Source organism: Pseudonaja textilis, chromosome 1 (assembly GCF_049901715.1).
Source record: "Pseudonaja textilis isolate UNSWEBS1 chromosome 1, rPseTex1.2, whole genome shotgun sequence".
In the NCBI taxonomy this organism is placed as follows: Eukaryota; Metazoa; Chordata; class Lepidosauria; order Squamata; family Elapidae; genus Pseudonaja; species Pseudonaja textilis.
The window spans coordinates 194,786,880-194,807,720 of record NC_141990.1 but is presented as its reverse complement, the minus strand read 5'-3'; the positions used below and the strand labels follow the sequence as shown (position 1 = coordinate 194,807,720).

The window sequence follows — 20,841 nt, the reverse complement described above, 5'->3', positions numbered from 1 at the left end:
CACCTTTGAATGGTGTTATTATTAGTTAAACTTGTATGCTGTTGGACTCTGGGGCAGCTCACAACAACCAAATAAATTACAGTGAATGATACATTGTTAAAAGACAGCAAAGCGTGATGAAGTGAGGGATGTCACTCTTCCTTGCTCATTCCTTCCCTTCCCAGGGCTTCACAGCTCTTGTAAACAGCGGGGGGGGGGAGTGGGGGAGCAATCTGGATCTCAGGATGAACCCCATTACAGAAAGCAGGTGCTTCTAGAGAGAAGACATACATCCAGGGTTCTAGAGATGGTATTGCCGTGTATATATCATAGGGCTTTATAAGTAAAAATCAGCACTTTGGCTTGTACCCGGAAACAAATTGGTAATCAATACAGTTCATGAAGCAGAGGTGCTATGTGGGTCTGCCATGGCAAGGTGCTTGGTAACTAAGGTGACTAGGGCATGAATGACTATCTGAAGTTACGTTGCCAGATGGTATTGTGCAAAAGCTCTCTTGCCACAGATGACACCTTCTATTCTAGCAGGAGCTGTGAATGCATGGAGCTCTCCAGATTATGTATATATTTATTAGATAGGAGAGAGAGAGAGAAAGAGAGAGTTGATATATTAGTCTTAAATTAATAATGAACATTAGCATCAAAAGTTTTCTAGATTATAATTTTGTCTATTTATTGATATACTTCCAAACGGTTTGATCTATACAATAATGGGAAACACAAATTATTCATGAGAGGCGCTGTGCGTCCATTTGCAAAATGGAACCTCAGCAGTGGGTTCGCGCATATGTTTATTCCACAATCCAGAAATGCTTTGTAATCATTCCACTTTTAGCAATGTTGCCACTCTCTAGATAAAATGGAATGCAATTGCTATCTGTTCATTTAAGTATATTTGTTAGATAGAAATTGAAACAAATACCAGCCTGGATTGCTACTTTTTGATGAAATAACTAAGTGGATAAAACATGTAGCACTTTTTTTTTTTTTTTTGGTTGTTAGTCATGCTTGATCATCTTCTCTATTGTTCCTAAGATTCTAAAATGACAACATAATACAGTATTTGTTTTATCTTTTTGGTCTATAATTCATTGTGTAAATTTGAAATGGGATGTTTGGGTTCCTTCAAGAAGGCGTGAAGCTACTCAGTGCTGTGTTGTTGTTTTTATTCTCGTTGACCTTTGTAATGAATTTCAGAATTTGTGTCAGTATTGTTTTATATTAATATTCCTACCGTTTTTAGTTAAATCCTTCTATACAAAGAAGTGCTGTAGGTTATAATTAGATAGTGTGTGCTTAAAATATGTATTTAATAATGTTTTCAAATAGAACAATAACAAAGAAATCACACCTTGAGAATTTTGGTAATACGTTGATAGATTATATTGCTGCATAAAAAATAGCATAAAATATGAATATTTGGGCATGTAGGAACTGTTTTTCCAGGGAATGAAAGCACATTAAAGCATGTTGACTTCTTATCAATAAATATCTTGGACCTATTGTCAGCTTTTAAATTAGTACTATTGCCAAAAATAACATTTTGCTTGAGTGAACTATTTTAGTATTTCTTTTTTTTTAACAGTTTATTTATACATTTTCTTTTATCATACATAAGTGCTTTGTGAACAGCGTATTGTCTGGATCATTTGCTTACATAATAATATTTTTCTAGTTCCTAATTTCTACCTCTATTGTCCAACCATTGGTGAAACAAGTCCCATGTTTGAAAATATTCCGTATCTTCTTTTTTTCTTTTATCTTTAATATATTTTAGCATTTCTATTAACATGCAAAGGATCTTTTTTTTTTCAAAATATTTTAACTATTTAAAAGTATGACATGTTTTGGGGAAATTGTAAAGGAATCTTCACTGTAGGTTTCTTAGAAAATAGGCCACTTTTTATATTTAAATAAGTTGGCCAATGTGTGTCAAGAGGAAATAGCCTTTTATTATTTGCTTCATCCTATGTTCCACTATATAAAAATTAAAGGGCATTAATATTTGCTTTTCTAATCAGAAATCTCATTGCTGCAATTTATTAATAAATGTTCTTACCTCTTTTGCTTTTTCACAATCGTGTCTTTCAGAACAGAAAATTTCAGAAGAAGAATGCATCATTTTGATAGATGGATTAAATGAAGCTGAATTTCATAAACCTGATTATGGAGATACAGTTTCTTCATTTATCACAAATATTATTTCTAAATTTCCACCATGGCTAAAACTGATTGTGACTGTAAGAACAAACTTTCAGGTAATATTTAAGCAAATGGTGGTATATTTTTTTCTCTGTTAATAACATTGCACTCTCAGAACAGAAAATACTGTTTTAAATTTTACTTGGAAGGACTAATCTGAACACTTTGACAGTTTTTGCTCTTACTAACTATACATACCTAGCAATGGCTGTCATCATAGTTTATACGCAGTGGAGGCTTGTACAAAAGGTCATAATGTATTTGTTTTGAGTCTGCAATATTTGTATTCAAGTGTTTTCATTGTGTAGTAAAAATGTTGCTCCACACCAAAGCCACTGTGAAGTCAGTTTGACTCACACTGATGCTCACTAAAATCTAAAACGTAGGAGTTGAGAGCAATGTAGCATTCTGAAGCATCTGCAGTGACCTGATTATGATTATGTACCACACAGGTCCTTTTGCTAGAATTTCTATTCTTTCCATTTTCTCTTTTGTTATGAAACATCTGTGGTTTCAAAGTTTTGTTTTTAAATTCCTTTTCTCCAATACAATCTGATTTCAAGGTGTATTGTAGACTATAAATCTCTGAATTGAAGAATGATAGGGATCAGTATAGAGCGGGATTCACTTCCCAATCTTGACCATGGCCTAACCAGGAAGACTATCAGAACAATATGTCAGAAAGTCATATGATTGTCCCCTATTAAAGCATATTGGGGAAAGGTTTTTCATGAGTATAAGATGTCTCATTGTTTTCCATATCCCCTTGTTTACTGTAAATTGGGCCTTTAGCTTTTAAGTAACTCTTGTTTGGTCACAAGAACAGGGTCAGGGTCTACCACTGTTAAGTTATTGAACTTGACCTGTATCAAAGATTGCCATTTTAGAGTGCAAATAAAATATTTTGAATGCTTTTTATATAAACCATTCAGGCAGACTAGAATAAATGCATTGGGTTTTTTTGTGCACATAAGGAATCTGGTTGTTGTTTTTTTGACTCTGATAATAAGTGTTTGAATATTTAATTGTCTGTATGAATATAGGAAATGAACAAAGGTATTGATAGACCAAAGTGTTCCTGTTCATTCAATAAATACACACTAGTGCTAATGTGTCTTTCTGACTCTCACTCAAAAAGCTTTCACCAGCTTTAATTTAGCATGGGTTTACAATCAGTAAATATAATAATGAAGTTTGACAAATTGCTATAAAGTACCTATTTCTTTCTCCTTCTTTCTCTAATGCAGGAAATAACCAGCTCACATCCTTTCTTCACAATCTCCCTAGATGATTTTTCGGAAAACAAAGAAATACAGTCTGATTTAAATGCATATATTCAGTACAGGATCAATGCCAGCCAGGATATAATAAACAATATTTCCCTCAATGGAAAAGTTGATGCCATGACTATTGGGAAAGTGAGCAACCACTTGATCTTGAGGAGCATGGGATCTTATCTCTATTTGAAATTGACGCTAGATCTCTTCCAGAAGGATCACCTGGTGATTAAAAGTGCAAGTTACAAAGTCGTTCCAGTATCTCTTTCTGAGCTTTATTTGCTTCAGTGCAACATGAAATTCATGACAAATTCAGCCTTTGAAAGAGCCCTCCCGGTGCTGAATGTGGCTCTAGCATCTCTTCATCCAATGACAGATGACCAGATCTTCCAAGCAATTAATGCTGGCCAGATACATGGTGAACAGGAGTGGGAAGAGTTCTCGCAAAGGATGGAGGCCCTTTCAGGCTTTCTGATAAAAAGACGTGACAAAACACGCATGTTCTGCCATCCCTCCTTCAGGGAGTGGCTTGTTTGGAGAGCAGATGGGGAAAGCACTGACTTCTTGTGTGAGCCAAGGTAAAATATAGGAGATACTAAAGAGAAAAACTTTTAAAGAGCCATCACATTGTACACTTAGGTTGGTTGAGAGATACATAAATAAAAAGATGTGTGTGCATATCCAAAAGTAGAGTGTCCTACAGTTGTTAAGGAATAAATTATTAATTATTAAATTTAGTAACAGCAAGGATGGTGTTCTCAACTGCTATAATGCTAGTGAGTCTGTCCGGCATTGAAAATTCTTCACCAAATTATTCTTGCGCATACTTTCAGACAAGACTTTGTCAGGTTTGCAGAGATTATAGACACTCGGACAGACGGGATATTTGTTTTACTTTATCTATTCCAAATGTTTATATATCCTCCCATCATATAGAATAATAGGGTAGGAGGGAACCCATCGGAGGAATTCTATTAAGTTTTTAAATTTGGGACATTGATAAGTATTTTTCTGCCCCAGTTGTCGTTTGTGAATCCTATAAATAAATTTGGGTACGGTCTGTAATGGGATTATTGATGTCTACAGTGACATTCGTCTCATTTGGGTGGGGAAAAAGGTTCAGCTCTCTGAGATTTATGGGCCCCTGCTGCTTGGTGCTCTAAATTTAGAAGCCGTTCAAAATTTAATGAAGGAGAATGAATGAGCATGTTGGCTCCTGGAGAAATGCACTTCATCAGGTCTCTTTTGCTGAGCAGATGTATCATTTGCATGCTAGTCCCGCTGCTGCTGCAGTTCTGGCAATCCGAGCATTTCAGTATGCAAAATTGGGGACTTCGTGCCCGGCTTGTCTATCCTTCGAGGCTCTCTTAGCTACACAAACGTAACACTGACTGAGGCTCTAACGGGTCTTCAGATGAGTTTTTCATGCCACCAAAAATTACAGTAAGGTACAACTGAAACCCAGGCGTGCTTTAAAAACACTGTGATATGACTTTGGGGGAGATTATTGTTCAAAATAAAAATAATGAAAGTTCAGTTACGTGTGTGAAAACCATTAAATAGCACTAAAGTAATTTGCTCCAAGGTGTCTTTCAGTTCAGAACGAAGAGGCATTTATCACAAATAACCTTGTGGTAGACAGGTTGTGCTAGTCAAGGGTGGCTAACTTGCAGCCCCAAGTCTGCAGTAAACATTTTTTGTGGCCCAGGAGGCCTGTCTGAGGATTCCCCAAACCTGAAGACATAATTTCCTCCTATTTTGAGGAAAAAAGGAATACATTATAGTTGATATAGTTTATTATTATGCTATGCTATGCTATGCTATGCTATGCTATGCTATGCTATACTATACTATACTATACTATACTATACTATACTAATAAAACCTTATGAAAACACACACACACACACACACACACACAGACACAGACACAAAGACTCTAGATCCAAGATGGTGAACCCATGGCACGCATGCCGAAAGTAGCACGCAGAGCCATCTCTGCTAACACGCAAGCTGTCCCCCCCAGATCAGGTCCACTGCGTATCCGCGGGCGCCTACTACCAGCCAACTGATTGTCAGGTATTGCTGCGCATGCTTGGGTGGCAGGGCATGTGCGAGAGGCGCATGCACAGAGCAAGTGGGGGTCACACATACATGCACAGAGGCACACAGTGCATGCAGGGGGTTGCCCGCGCAGGGGGCGGGAGGGTTGTGCGCGCATTGCATTATGGGTGCAGGCACGTGACGACAAAAAGGTTAGCCATCACTGCCCTAGATAGGCACAATTGACTCAGGAAGATTTCTAAAATCTCTTCCCCTGCCCTCCTCCCCCCAGTTGTACAGGTAGTCCTCAACCTATGACCATAATTGGGCCCAAAATTTAAGTTGCTAAGTGAAATGTTTGTTAAGTGAGTTTTGCCCCATTTTATGACCTTTATTGCCCCAGTTGTTGAGTGAATCGTTGCAGTTGTTAAGTTAGTAACATGGCTGTTAAGTGAGCCTGGCTTCCCCATTGAATTTGCTTGTCAGAAGGCCACAAAGGGTGATCGTCACTTGACCTCAGGACACTGCAACCATCATAAATAAGAAGAACCCGTTACCGAGCATCTGAAATTTTATCACGTGATCATGGGGATGCTACAATGGTCATAAGTGTGAAAATGGTCATAAGTCACTTTTTGCCCTACTTCTTGTAACTGAACGGTCAGTAAATGAACTGTTGTAAGTCAGGGACTACCTGTATATATGATGTGGCTTCACCCATTTTGTGGCCCTCACCATCTCACAAAATGCTAAGAGTGTCCATTGTCACCAAAGCATTGCCTTCCCTTATCATTGTAATGACTGTAATTACTCAATAGTTGCCCCGAACTTCAAGATGGGTGGCATGTAGATTTAATAAATTACATTAAATTATACTGCATTACTTGATAATTCTTTTTTTATTATTGTTTTTATGTAGGCAGCATATATTTTGATTGATCTTGAAAACTAATCGTTAGTCCTTAATTGGAAGGAAATTCTGAGGCTAGACTGAGAAGTTAGCAAAAAAAAAAAAGCTTTCTGTATTATTTGAAGAATATAATATGATGAGGTCACGAAGCTGAGCTCAAATAAGTGTTTACCTTTTTGTTTCTTTTAATCTCTTAACATGCATAACATATTAATCCATTGAAATACATTGGAAGTCATCTTTTGGAAGATCTAACGTTGACTTACATTAGCATAGTTACATTGCCATAGTTTTATTATGATTGGGGGAAAACTAAAATATTTGTATATCTGCTTGCTGTTTGAATATTGTGCAGGGAGTTTGCAGAACTTTGTAATCATGCATCTTTATACTTGATTTGTACTGGTATTATAAATACAATATGTTTTCTTCCTAAAAAGAACTAGTTTAGTTTCAGAATGATGTACAAATAACAGAATAACAGACCAGAGTACCAGAGTTGGAAGGGACCTTGGAGGTCTTCTAGTCCAACCCCCTGCCTAGGCAGGAAACCCCACACCACTTCAGACCAGTGGTGGTCCAATCTCTTCTTAAAAACTTCCAGTGTTGGAGCATTCACAGCTTCTGGAGGCCAGTTGTTCCACTGATTAATTGTTCTAACTCTCAGGAAATTTCTCCTTAGTTCTAAGTTGCTTCTCTCCTTGGTTAGCTTCCATCTATTGTTTCTTCTGCCTTTAGGTGCTTTGGAGAATAGCTTTTCCAGCAAAAAAAAAAAAAAGGCCATTGGATAAGTTGAATGAGGACTTATAACCATATGATTTACTTACTGATCTCACTTAATGGCTTTCATAAAATGGTCATGAAATTGAATCTGGTCCCGTGGTGACTTGGTTTACAATTGCAACAACTTACAACCAAAAGTCTAGGTTCAATCGTGTTTATAAGTCAGGGACTATCTGTAGCGCTAATAGCTTTGTTACTTCCTAAGTTTAATATATTTTGACATTTAAACTTTAGGCAGAGGAAAGAGAGAATGACGATCTGTCGGTTGAGATATTCTGAAGGGACTTATTAGGAACCTTTTAAAATTTGTCTCCATTCTTCTTATCGTTGCCTTTAGGAACGGGCATGCCCTTCTTGCATTCCTCTTTTCACGTCAGGAAGGCAAACTTAACCGTCAGCAAACAATGGAACTCGGGCATCACATTCTTAAAGCTCACATTTTTAAGGTAAGAGATATATCTTATTCTGCCATTTAATCTGCCCTTTTGTCTTATTCTTTGTTAGGTATTTCTGTCACAGTGCCTTTTACAGTACAACATTCTTGGTGCTTGGAAAGAACTGGAGGCCAAAACCATTAAAGAACTGGCAGCTGTGAACCTCATGTTGTTGTGCAATATAGTTGTTCTTTATTATTGTTACCTCATATACAAAAGCATTCCAAAACAATTTATAAAACACAAAATACCCAGTTTTTAAAACAACGGAGAAAAGGAAACAAATGCAGAAACATAAGTCATTACTTCAACGTTCAAATGGAGAAGGCTTGGTTTAAGTACGGATTTTCAAGTGTAACATTAAATTATAATAATAGGTGCTCTGAGAATTTCAGTGATTTGAGCATTCCAGAATGGAGACAAAAAAGAGAAAACCTTTAAATATCACTAAACAACAGATTGCCAACAGAAGGCCACCAAACAGTTCCTTGTTTTTCTGAGTACATGCATTAAATCCTCCCCCAATGATCTCAGAAATAGGATCAGCTTTGAACAACAAAGATGATCCCTTGGCTGTCCTGACCTTAGGTTGTTTAGAGTTTTGAACCTACCCCAGGATATAATTGACAGCCGTGGCAGTTTCTTCAACAGAGGTGTAAAATTGACATAAGTAACCTGCATTCTAACCAAGCTCCCCCTTTTGAAACCAACTTGAAGAGTATAAAATAAATGTTATAAATACATGCATTAAAATAATCTAATAAATCTGAATTTATCAGTGCCTGAATATTAATAGTTAGACTATTAGAATAGTTAGTTTAAGAGCATATTTGAATACCCGCTGAAGTTAGCAATAGGGTCTCCTGGTTATTCATAGACCTCGCATATTCTTGATGGCTCTTGGAACGCTTCCAAATCATATGTCTATTCTTCTGAGAGAATCTAAACCCCGTTGAATGTGGCAGCATCCCAATTCCAGTACTTAGGAACTACCCATCCAAAAAGTGTCCGTCTTGCCTCAGTTTATTGACCTTCATCCACCCCATTCAGTAGATGCTGGTTGCAGATCCAGTAACATTGCTAACCTTTACTAACTCCTATTGATGGCACTCAGCTGTAGGGCTTTATCTTGATGCTAAATGCTGGTAGGATCAAAATCATGCCAGTAAATTATTCACAGCTCTCAGATACTACTTTCTGAATCTGTGTCTCCAAACCAGAATCAAAAACACCATGTACACCCTCATCCACACCATGTAACTATATAATTCATTGCTGTAAATTTCTCAAGGCAATATAGGAGGATATCATAATTGGTAGCATCCAAATGTCCCGAAATTGCACTTTCTCTGTCTCCCGTATGATTATCTGACAGGATGACCATGGTTATACTGTATGGGATTTTTTTGTTTTAATTGTTTTTAATGGTTGTATTGTTTGTATGGTTGCTTTATTTTCTAGATTTCTTTTTGTTACGATTTTAATTGTAAGCTGACCAGAATCATAAAATATGAGAGAGATGTCTATATAAACTGATTAGATAAATTGAATAGTCAGATAACTAGAAAGACAGATTATTTTTTTCCCCCAAAGCCAGATTGGAACTGAAATTGAAAAAGCTTGAGATAATTGGGGGAAAGACTAGAGCTACACCTATAGCATTCTCTCAACCACTTGTTCTATAAAGGGATATTAGTAGTAGGGCAACCGTTAGCAAATCTCTGGATGTAGAGCGAGCTTCCTCAGGAGTGGACAGACCATTCAGGGACCTTTACATTGGATGGGCAATTTTTTTGTTCCAAGAGCTGCATCTATATCTATGCAAACATGCATAGTTAGATGTCTGTCTCCCTTCTGGGCACTCCATCAGATTCTAGTTTTCTTTATGTTATAGGTCAGAAAAAAAAGAAGGTAAAACTCCCCCCACCCCCCTTTCAGGCAGGGAGAAAGCTCTGCTGCCTGTTGCTATATCCATGCGGTGGCACAAAAAACACTCAACAGGCAGCAGGGACAGACCCTAAGGCAGAGGTCTCATTCTCGCGGCCCGCGGGCCAATTGCGGCCCACAGGACGATATCCTGTGGCCCCCACCGTGATATGAAAGTATAATATTAGTGTATAATATAAATATAAAGTATAATATAAAGTATAATATTATGCGGCCCAGCCTCACCCAGACTCTGCCTCCAGTGGCCCCCAGGTAAATTGTGTTTGAGACCCCTGCCCTAAGGCCTTTAGGGTTCAGAGTGGCTACATGTGCTTTAAAGGATTATACACCTAAAATTTATTTTCATGTCTGATAAGCCACTATGATAACCACTTTGAACTGTGAGAATTTAGTCCATGAGGGCTTTTTTTTTTTTTTTAATGTCAAGGAACATCCAAGGCGTTGTGTAGTTTCCCCTCCCTGCAATTCTGTTGTTTGAGTTTTTGCTATCATCACCTTTCATTGTGTCTCGCCAGGGGCTCGGTAGAAAAATGGGCATTTCTTCCAGTCACCTTCAGGCTCTGTGGATTGGCTACAGCACTGATAGTTTGTCTGCAGCACTTGCCTCTTTGAGAAATCTCTACACACCAAATGTAAAGGTAAGAAAATAAATTATTGGTTATGTTTCCAATTTGTGTTCTGATTGGTAGTTCGTATGGCAGGATGAGAAACAACTTTCTTTTTTAAAAAATAGAACTTGGAAATAATAGTAGGTTTTAAATGTGTTGCGAATTTGTTACAGTATGAAGAGAAATACTGGAATATTCCATCAGTCTTCAAATCATAAAGTTGAAAGATGCCCTGTCAGCCATTGTATCCAACCTCAGCTCAATTGAGGTTGTTTTTGAAAAGTTTTTTTTTCCTTCAAAAGTTCGTTGTTTTTGAAAAATTACTAGTTAAGATGGCAAACAGAACCAGTGAGAGTAAGGCCAGAAAAAGCAACCAATTTTATGAAAGAAGGCATGTGCTATTACAAAAATATGCCCAGATTCTGATATTTGGCTATCTGCAATCAGGAGAAAAACCTCAGTGGAAGAAAGCTGGATGAAGTCATTGCTTCTACAAATATTAAGGCTAGACTAGTTAAGGTGGCCAAATTCTCTATACAGGGTAGATAGAGTTCTGCCTTTTATATTATGAATGGATGTACATTACTTGAATAAACTGATTCTTCATTTACATCAAAGTCATCCACACTGGACTAGCTGAAGTTAGCCTCAACTGGGATTCCATTGAATGTAATCATACTTCAAATTAATCAAATCAAATGTCCTCATTAGTGTCATTTGGCCTGATACACTACCATTAGAGGACTAGAGATTGTTTGTGTGTATAGTCTTTATAATTTTAAGAATTATAACATTGTAATTGTTTAATAGTGAGCCATAGAATTCAGTGCAACTCAGCTTGCATTTGTATTAAGGAACTGTAATCTGTAGGATTCTAAATTTATGGTAATAATGGCAGCAGTTATACTGAGTAAATTGCCAATGAATTGCCATAATAATGTTTATTAGCTTACTCCAGAGCAATATTTAAGTGGAAAATCATACTGAGTCAATTAGATTAAAGTCTGTGACTGCAGCAGTCCCAGATAAATATTACATTAAGATATTACTAAAACATGTTGGGAGACCATTGGTCTCTCTGGTTCTCTTATACAGAAAATGCTATAATATGCTCCTTTTTCTTCCGTTCAGTCATGTCTGATTCTTGGAGACTGCATGGGCAGGTCTCTGCAGTTTTCTTGGCAAGGTTTTTCAGAAGTGGTTTGCCATTGTCTCCTTCCTAGGGCTCAGACAAAGTCACTAGTCCAAGGTCACTCAGCTGGCTTTGTGCCCAAGTCAGGACTAGATTGCCCATTTTCCTGGTTTCTAGCCTGATGCCCTAATCACTACACCAAAACTGCTCTGTTTAATATGCACAGGTAGTCCTCGACTTACCATCATTTATTTAGTGACCATTCAAAGTTACATGACCATTTTTCACACTTACAGCCATTGCAGCATTCCATGGTCACGTGATCAGAATTTGAATACTTGGCAACTGGTTCATATTTATGACGGGTGCAGTGTCCTGGGATGGTGTGATCACTTTTTGCGACCTTCTGATAAGCAAAGTCAATGGGGAAGCTCCAGTGATTCACTTAACAACTGTGGCAAGAAAGGTCGTAAAATGGAGCAAAATTCACTTAACAACCATCTCACTTAGCAACATAAATTTTGGGCTCAATTGTGGTAATTGGTTAAGGACTACCTGTATAGATTGTATTAAATGTTATGCTGAACATCAGTTAGTTGCTGTAGATTATAAAAGTGGCATCTAGACAATAGATACTGCACTTGTGAAATGAATAATTTAAGGCACAGCAGCCTATAAATATGACCCATAATAATAATGCAAACACAGAGGACTGTGTGCCATTGTGTGCATAAACAGCTTATACAATCATTCTTATTCCTTTTAAACCTCCTGCCACCTGGTTTTATATTATTCTTCTTTGTCCCAATTAGAAGGTTTTTGGGGGGATAGCATAGGATGAAAAAAGTAGGCTGTGCAGAATGTCTTCATCTTAAAAAAAACCCAGAAAGAGCCACTTATATATTTTATTGCTCACAACAAGGGATACCCGTGCTTTCCTTGTTGTTGATTTTTATAAAGTATAAAGGACAGTAGTGAAATTTCAATCTGTAGCTTTAACTTATTGGAATTGATTAGCACCTTCCTTACAGTTTTGATTGGTTTGGGCTGTCATTTTTCTGTGTACATTTGAATTGTTGTATAAGTTTCAATCAGTGGTGGGATTCAAATTTTTTTACTCCTGGTTCTGTGGGTGTGGCTTGGTGGGCGTGGCAGGGGAAGCATACTATAAAATCCCCATTCCCTCCCCACTCCAGGGGAAGGAAGGTTACTGCAAAAATCCCCATTTCCCCCCCACCCCACCCCACTAACCTGCTTTCCAGCTCCGTTCTCCTTTGCAGGGCAACAAAAGAAGACCCAGCCAATCAGCTGGGACTCAATGGGAGGCAGAGAATAGATGGGGGCGGGGCCAGTCAGTTGGTATTTGCCGGTTCTCCGAACGACTCAAAATTTCCACTACCGGTTCTCCAGAACTGGTCAGAACCTGCTGAATACCACTTCTGGTTTCAATGTTTATTTAGTCTTAGATTATATAGCTGGTCCTCGACTTACAACATTTAGTGATTAAAGTTACAACGTCCTGAAAAAAGGGCCTTAAGGGTTTCACATTTATGACCGTTGAAGCATGCTCATGCTCAGGTGATCAAAATTCAGACACTTATGGCTGTTGCAGTGTCCTAGGGACATGAGACCACATTTTACAAGCTTCTGACAAGCAAAGTCAACGGAGAAGCCAGATTCATTTAAGAACCATGTTAATAACTTAACAACTGCAGTGATTCACTTAACAATGTGCCAAGAAAAGTGCAAAGTTCACTTAACAGCTGTCTCGCTTAGCAACAGAAATTTTGGGCTCAACGTTGGTCATAATTTGAGGACTACCTATAAAATAATAAAGGATAAGTATATATACATATTTTATTAATAGAATAAAGGAGTGGCCTTCGGGTGAATCAATTTCATGCTTTAACACTCAGAATCAAATGAATTTCAAAAATAATATTATCAAAATGAGATGGTAATTTATTTATTTTTAAACCTAGGTGAGTCGTCTGTTGATTCTGGCTGGTGCAAATGTAAATTACAGGACAGAAGTCCTCAACAATGCCCCAATATTGTGCGTGCAATCCCATCTTGGGCATGAAGAAATGGTCCTCCTCCTTCTAGAATTTGGGGCTTTGATTGATGGAGCGTCTGAAAATGGGATGACATCACTTTGCTGTGCAGCAGCTGCAGGCCATATGCACATAGTTTCACTTCTTAGCAAAAGAGGAGCAAAGGTAAGTGTCATAAGAGGCTTTGCATGCTTGGAATGGTAGCAATAGCAATGGCACTTAGACTTATATTCCTCTCCACAGTGCTTTAGTTGTAGCAGGCTTTCTGTCAGTGAAACGTAAAAAATTATGTATAAAACTGTAACCCTGGGGCTGATGTCCTGCTCAAGTTTACGCAAAATTGCTTGAAGAAAATTCAAGTTAAAGCCACATGATGCAACAACATATGGCCCTACTTCCCTAACATTTAGTGTCTCTTAAAGAGTTGGGGATAAGTATTTTTATTATTTGAGAATTATTTACCAAGAAATGGTTAAAATGGTAATATAAGTAATGAAATGGAAGCATTAACAGGATCCTTGAGTAAGAGTAGATGCTTTGCAAGAAGTAAAAGAAATGAACAGAGGAAAGAGTTCAAATTGAGACATGTGTTGTTCAGAGGTGTAAGATTATTAGAAGAAGCTTGTGCCCTTCCAGAGATTTGAGAGGTAGAATATTGACGTGTACCTGTGCGTGCTACAAAATCAGCCTCATCCAGTGGCCTCTATGGAGAGCAAGAAGGGTCATGCTTACAAGAACAGCAGCACTACTGTCAACTGTAAGTTGGCTGAATTGAGGCCATGTTTATTTTTCCACTTCAGTGCTGACACATACTGGAGCTAAGGGATAGGCAAGGGGGAATAGAGATAGCTGGGGTGCTGTAGTCAAAACAAAATGCTTCCCCATGGGAACCAAGGACAGTCCCACAGGTGTTCAGAAGGAGGGGACTGAAGTCACCTAGCAACTGGACTGTGTACTGACTGGACCATGTGACTGAGGGTTTGAGGGAAGTGACAAACTTTCACTTTTAATTAGGTGGAAAACGCAGGAACTTTTAGAGTCAGTTTTCACCAGATCGGTGCCAGTATGGTATTTCCAATAAAGCTATTCCTTGAGGACTTCGCCTGCCTCAAAGTTTTGCTTGATATGGGATTATTACTTGGAACCCTGACAACTCCATAAGCCCCATCCTTTTTCTGTGGGTTTTGACATTGCAAACATACCCTAAAATGTATAGCATGACACTCCAGTGCAATTTTTGTGGGATCTTGAGCTTGCTGTAGCTTTGATCTCATCCCTCCCTTTCTACAGATTCTTTTGAGTCAGGAGAAATAATTACTAATTAACAGATTGCCTCTCCCTCCAACACATTTTATGGTGCTGTTACTGCCTTTTTCTTCTTCCTCTGAGCTTCCTAAAGCATCAGTGTATAGTCAAATTAGATCACCCCTTTATTGTTGTTGTTGTTGTTGTTGAGATTCACAGCCTTTGGGGCTGGTTGGTAGCTCAACAGCTCAAGTCCTAACCAAGGACCTAGGAACTGTTAAGGTAGCGTCGGAGGATATAAGCTGTTCCAAGTAGGGTGGTTTTTTTGTAGACTCAGGGTATTCAAGTCTGATAAATTATTATTAATTATTATTACTTTGATCTATCACGCACTGTTTCCCGTTGTTGATACTATGAAGGAAACATTGGCTAGTAAATAATTCTTGGTACCCTGTAATGATAGGTTGCCAAGAATTTAGGATTTTTATCTTTTGCATGTACCTTGGCCAATCTTTTGTGTCTGAAAAGCAACGACTACAGTGGTTTATAATACCTACATTGAAATCATTTGGGGAAGGGAAAAATCATTTTGTTTGAAATGTAGTATCAGGCCTTCTAATAACTCTTTTTTTTAAAAATGACCTTATAATAAATTTAGTTTCAGCAGACAGTATGTTTGTTTTGTAATACGTGGAGTGCTGAAACCAAAGCCCTAAAGGCCTCAGGGTCCTTGTCCTGGTATGATGGACTCTTAACTGGATTATTAGATTGTTATTTTGGTTATTATTTTGCTTGATGCATCATTTTCTTCTCCCTTTAAAATAGATCGATCACTTGGACAAAAAGGGACAGTGTGCTTTGGTTCACAGTGCTCTAAGAGGTCACTCTGATATTCTCGAATATATGCTCAGCATAGATTGGCAGACTTCGCCTCACCAGCAAAGCTCCCTGTCAAAGAAGCAGGCTCTTCAGCAGGCCCTGACAGCCTCTTCAAGCATGGGACACGGCCAGGTAACTTGTCTCCTCCTCTCGGTTTTCCACAGCCTCACTCCTTCGGGGTAGACCAGATTAGGAAAGTCATGGGGGGGGGGGAGCTTTTATTATAGAGCTGTTCTAACAGAATCTCACCAGTATGAATACACCTCCATCCCCTTCCTCCCTTCTTTATCTTTATGAGAACTTGGGAATTTCTTGTCTGTAGTGCTTTCTCAGGCTACAGTTCTGGCCTGGACTCAGGTTTCTTTTATCGATTCTTTGGGTTCCAGCTCTCCTTCCTGTTCCTCAAGGTTGTTCCAACTGCTCATTACATCTGTTCATAAATTTAAAAAACAGATGCTTTTCCCCCATATAAAGAACTATATTTATTGCATCTTTGTGTAATATGGGAACCTCCCCAAAAAATGGTTAGCATATACAATAGGCTTGTTTATACTGGATTGACACTGAAGCCAGCCTGCACCACTGCCAAACTTGGATGCTCACAATTTTAATAAGTATAGTAAAAAAGAGTCTTGACTGGTATTATATTTTTTTAACTGCCTTTGATTTTGGGCTTGGTTTCAGCTAGCTAGACAACATACTTTAGTTTGCAACTAAAACTACTTCATTGATGATGTTGGGCTCAAAAGTTCAGCTGATGCATCTATAATTTTATGAAATTAATCTTTGCTTGCACACTTTAACATTTGTAATATTTTATTACCACTTTTAAAAACATGTTAAACTCTATGCTGTGCATGGAGTAAAGCAGGATTAGGTCTCCTTTATAAATAGAAGATTCCTTTTGGTTTTAAAATAAAATCCAAACAAAGTGAAAAATTTCTGTTTAATTGGAACAGAATATCCAGATAGTTATGAACAATAATGATTTGTGATTCAATTCATATTGAAATAGTTTGCTTTTTTATACGTTCCTTCATTATTAGCAGTAGATCCTGTAGAGCAGGGCCGTCAAACTCGCAGCATCATCACATGACATATCATGACATTTCCCCCCTTCTCTAAACTGGGCATGGGCGAGGCCAGCGCATGACACATCTGGCCCACAGGCCACAAGTTGGACACCTCTGCTTTAGAAGCTTCTGAAAGAAATCATCTACTGTATAAAAAAAACAGTAAAAACAAAGAATTGCTTCTTTAATTTTTTGTTTTAAGTGAGGCAGAATATATATCCAAAATAGCAAGTTAATATTATAGACGTGTGTGTGTAGATGTGTGTGTGTGTGTATGTGTATAGCTTACAAAATGTTCAGGGTAAGGCTCACACACACACATTCCCATGCCAATCCTCCCTTCTGTTTGTTTTTGATCTTCACAGCTTTTTTACTTTAAAGTAAAGATTATTCTTTACTGATGTTTTACTTTTTTCTGCTTTTTAATTGTTAACTTTTATTTAACCCTCCTATCAGAGGCACCTAAGATTCAAACTTCAGGCTCCAAAAATGCCATTGTGGGAACAAATTTTCACCCTCTAATAGGCATAAATGGCTTTCTTTTTTTTTTGGTGAAAGGTCACAAAGCATAGAGAGGCATTTATTAAACTGGTTTGTTGCAATCAGTCCTCTCATTCGTGAGCCAAGAAACTTCTCAACAAGAAATTCCTTTGAGGTTCACATCACACCCAGACCCTAGCATAGAAGTGGTCTCTTACCCAAATATCACAGATTTCCCCCATCAGTCAGACATACATCTGCTGAGAATAGACATGGGAATTTACAACAGAGTTTATGAGCAAACAGGCTATGCAGATGAGGCTTTTTTGTGTCAGAGAAAAGGGAATTTGAACTGACTTTTGCTAGGAATATAACTGCTGAGAATTAGATATAACAAAAAAATCCCTTTTATTATTATTCATAACTTGATCAAAATGCACAAGAGTATCTGCTGTCCTGAACCTAACCCTCACCAAGAAGGAAGAATTGGTTGAAGAATGGTGATGAATGTGTTCTGGGAAAATGATTGTGTTATCTTTGAATTTATAATATCCAGAAGCAAAAAGTACTGAGTCATACCTGCGTAGTAATGAAGTTAATAATTCTGTAAAATCTCAGAAATTGGAACATGGCTGTACACAGGATGTAACAGATGGATGTGAATTCATGCTAGACCACTGCAGACCTACAATTTTGTGCTCTTTGTGTTTCCTCCCACAGGCCAAGGCAATACATCTAATACTGCTCCTCTAGTTGGTATGATAAAGAGGCTAGCAATTGTGCTACAGTAGTCAACTGCAGAGCAGCCTGTCCTTTCTTCTCCTCTTCCTAGTCCAGATGTGCCGGGGGGGGGATAGGAGAGTAATTTGTGTTAAATTTGGCTGCTTGCAGGGTTTATAGGCCATTCCATAGGATTCAAATTCATAAATTTTATTTAAAATAATTATATAATGATCAAAGATTAAAACCAAGGTAATACATTATAAAACAGCTGTATATACATACATCGGAATTCAAACATTAAAAAGAGGCATTACTCATCTAGAAAGATATTAATAGCATCCCTGCCTGTTTGGCTTGATGAAGTAGCTAAGTCTTCACAAGTCATTGATCATCAGGGCTATTCAAATGTCTGGAGAGATACCACTCGACAACAGGGGGTAATGAGAAGCCATGTTTCTTTGGCTCTTCTAAGTGGCAACCTCTGATCCAGGGTTAAATGATGCACAAGAAAGCCCACAAACAGTTTGCTGCAGACAAGCAGATTAAGGACATGGACTTTCCGGAACCATATCCTGTGGTCCGGTGAGACCAAGATAAACTTATTTGGTTCAGATGGTGTCAACCGTGTATGGCGGCAACCAGGTGTGGACTACAAAGACAAGTGTGTCTTGCCTACAGTCAAGCATGGTGTCATGGTCTGAGTGCTGCTAGCACTGAGAAGCTACAGTTCATTGAGGGAACCATGAATGCCAACATGTACTGTGACATACTGAAGCAGAGCATGATCCCCTCCCTTCGGAGACTGGGCCGCAGGGTAGTGTTCCAACATGATAATGACCCCAAACACACTTCCAAAATGACCACTGCCTGCTAAAGAAGCTGAAGGTAAAGGTGATGGACTGGCCAAGCCTGTCTCCAGACCTAAACCCTATTGAGCATTTGTGGGGCATCCTGAAACGGAAGGTGTTGGTGCGCAAGGTCTCTAACATCCACTAGCTCTGTGACGTCATCATGGAAGAGTAGAAGAGGACTCCAGTGGCAATCTGTGAAGCTGTGGTGAACTCTATGCTCGAGAGTTAAGGCAGTGCTGGAAAATAATGGTGGCTACACAAAATATTGGCACTTTGGGCCCCATTTGGACATTATCACTTAGGGGTGTACTCACTTTTGTTGCCAGCAGTTTAGACATTAATGGCTGTGTGTTGCGTTATTTTGAGGGGACAGCACATTTACACTGTTATACAAGCTGTATACTCACTACTTTACATTGTAGCCAGGTGTCATTTCTTCAGTGTTGCCACATGAAAAGATATCTTTAAGTATTTACAAAATGTGAGGGGGTATTACTTCTGTGATATACTATATGTAGGATTCACCTTTGAAAGTAGAAATAGTTATCAGACTTCTTTGTTTAAACCCTTACTTTTTTTTCTCTAATAAGTCTTACTCATTAGAACTTAGACTTAGTGTTGATAAGTCACCTACTTATTTTCCAGATTTTGAACTTTTTAATTCCCCACCTACAGTTCTCTTAACATATATACCGCACTTGTGTTTTATATTGTGTACATTTAGCTTTAGCCAAATTTCTTTTCCATAAAGTTCCATAAAACCATCCAAATCCAACCCAGTTGTCTTCTATACAAAGTGCAACATAATTATATTGAATATTGATGGATAACACAAGTCAAACAACATTGAATTCAGCTCTTATGTTTTCAAGGTTGTATTTATATGTCAGCGATGATTTCAGTCTTCAAGAGAATCATACTCAGAATCATCTAAGCATTTCCCATGGAATTGTTTGATTTTTGTTTTTTTATGCAAAAATCTGTTGGGACTTATTGCCACTTTAATGAGAAATATGTGTATTCTTATATAGCTGCACATTGCAGGGAATAAGATAACAGTTAATAGGCACATCGTCTTCTGAGACAATCTGTTGGCCACACCTGATGATGATCTAGTTCAGTAGTTCTCAATCTGTGGTCTGAGGATTCCTTGGGGGAGGGTAGTGTCGTCACAGGAAGTCCTTGAAGACTTTTGAAGAAATGTTATGATTTAAATCTTAAGTCTTGGGGGGCGGGTCTGAGGTCATGTTTCGTGGCCAGAAAAGGTATTTAAAGGTGGTCCGTGATGAAGGTTGAGAACCACTGACCTAGTTGATGAATACTGGGGAGTTTTAATTTGGAACTTTTCAAAGCTAAAAGGCAAAAAGACCTGCTTTATTCACAAGCTACATCCATGTCAGCTTTGCTGTTAATTTAATACAGTACGATCTACGTATAATATGTCCTTTAATTGAAACCCAGTGTTTACACAAGCACCATTCAGAGTAATGAAGGGCAACAGTTGAGCAAACTCATGATTTGATGGACTTCATCAATTGTTTGTCCTCTGTTCCTCCCTTTTCATTTTTCTTCCCTTAGGTCATTCGTTTTTTGATAAGAATTGACAAGGAGCCTATAATTGACATCAACGAAACAGATACTTTGTGGGGAGAAACAGGTATATGTGCTAAAAGTTTTTTTTTTTAACCTTTCCAAACAATGGTACATTGTAAAAGCTGAGTGAATTGTGTAGATTGCAATGCTAACCAATTGGGGTGCGGGTGGGGGTGGGGGGGAAGGACACATAATTACCAAACTTAATTCACTATTGAAAACCTGGTGATAGTTTGTGTACCCAGAGATAGCAATGATAGTGTCAGGGTGACTATGTCATGGTATTAATACTCAGGATAAGCATGAATCGGGAACTGAACTTTTTAACACTGTTACCTTCTGTGAAGCAATGTTAGACGTAAAAATTCAAAACAATTTTTTGTCATGGCAGTGCTTGTTTATTTTAAAGTTTGCTTGCTTCTTTTGTCAGAGCCTCTTCTCATTTCTTTGTGGAAAGTGTGCAATGAAAAAGTACTTAATTAAATGAAGTTAGTGCATCTTCTTGTCATTTTAATTCTAATTAGTGGTTTCGGATTGCCCCCACGCATAGTGAGGCTCAAGGTATTAATTTCCATTTCTTTGTATGATTTTTATTTATTTATTAGGGAAC

At 38.1% G+C, this 20,841-nt stretch overlaps 2 protein-coding genes across 7 annotated transcripts in view; one reads left to right on the top strand and one right to left on the bottom strand.

The window, feature by feature from the left end:
• The window catches only part of TANC1 (tetratricopeptide repeat, ankyrin repeat and coiled-coil containing 1), a 161,146-nt gene that overhangs the window by 123,145 nt on the left and 17,160 nt on the right, over nt 1-20,841 (top strand). For all 5 annotated transcript variants that reach the window (XM_026697174.2, XM_087920155.1, XM_087920154.1 and 2 more), the window contains 7 exons: nt 2,089-2,255; nt 3,447-4,054; nt 7,550-7,658; nt 10,109-10,231; nt 13,316-13,552; nt 15,458-15,643; nt 20,217-20,295. In XM_026697174.2, the coding sequence (XP_026552959.1) occupies nt 2,089-2,255; nt 3,447-4,054; nt 7,550-7,658; nt 10,109-10,231; nt 13,316-13,552; nt 15,458-15,643; nt 20,217-20,295 (1,509 nt within the window). The remainder of the gene's footprint in view (nt 1-2,088; nt 2,256-3,446; nt 4,055-7,549; nt 7,659-10,108; nt 10,232-13,315; nt 13,553-15,457; nt 15,644-20,216; nt 20,296-20,841) is intronic.
• WDSUB1 (WD repeat, sterile alpha motif and U-box domain containing 1) overlaps nt 20,072-20,841 on the bottom strand; it is a 39,438-nt gene continuing 38,668 nt past the window's right edge. For both annotated transcript variants that reach the window (XM_026697184.2, XM_087920162.1), the window contains exon 12: nt 20,072-20,250. The gene's annotated coding sequence lies outside the window, so the exon portion shown is untranslated. The remainder of the gene's footprint in view (nt 20,251-20,841) is intronic.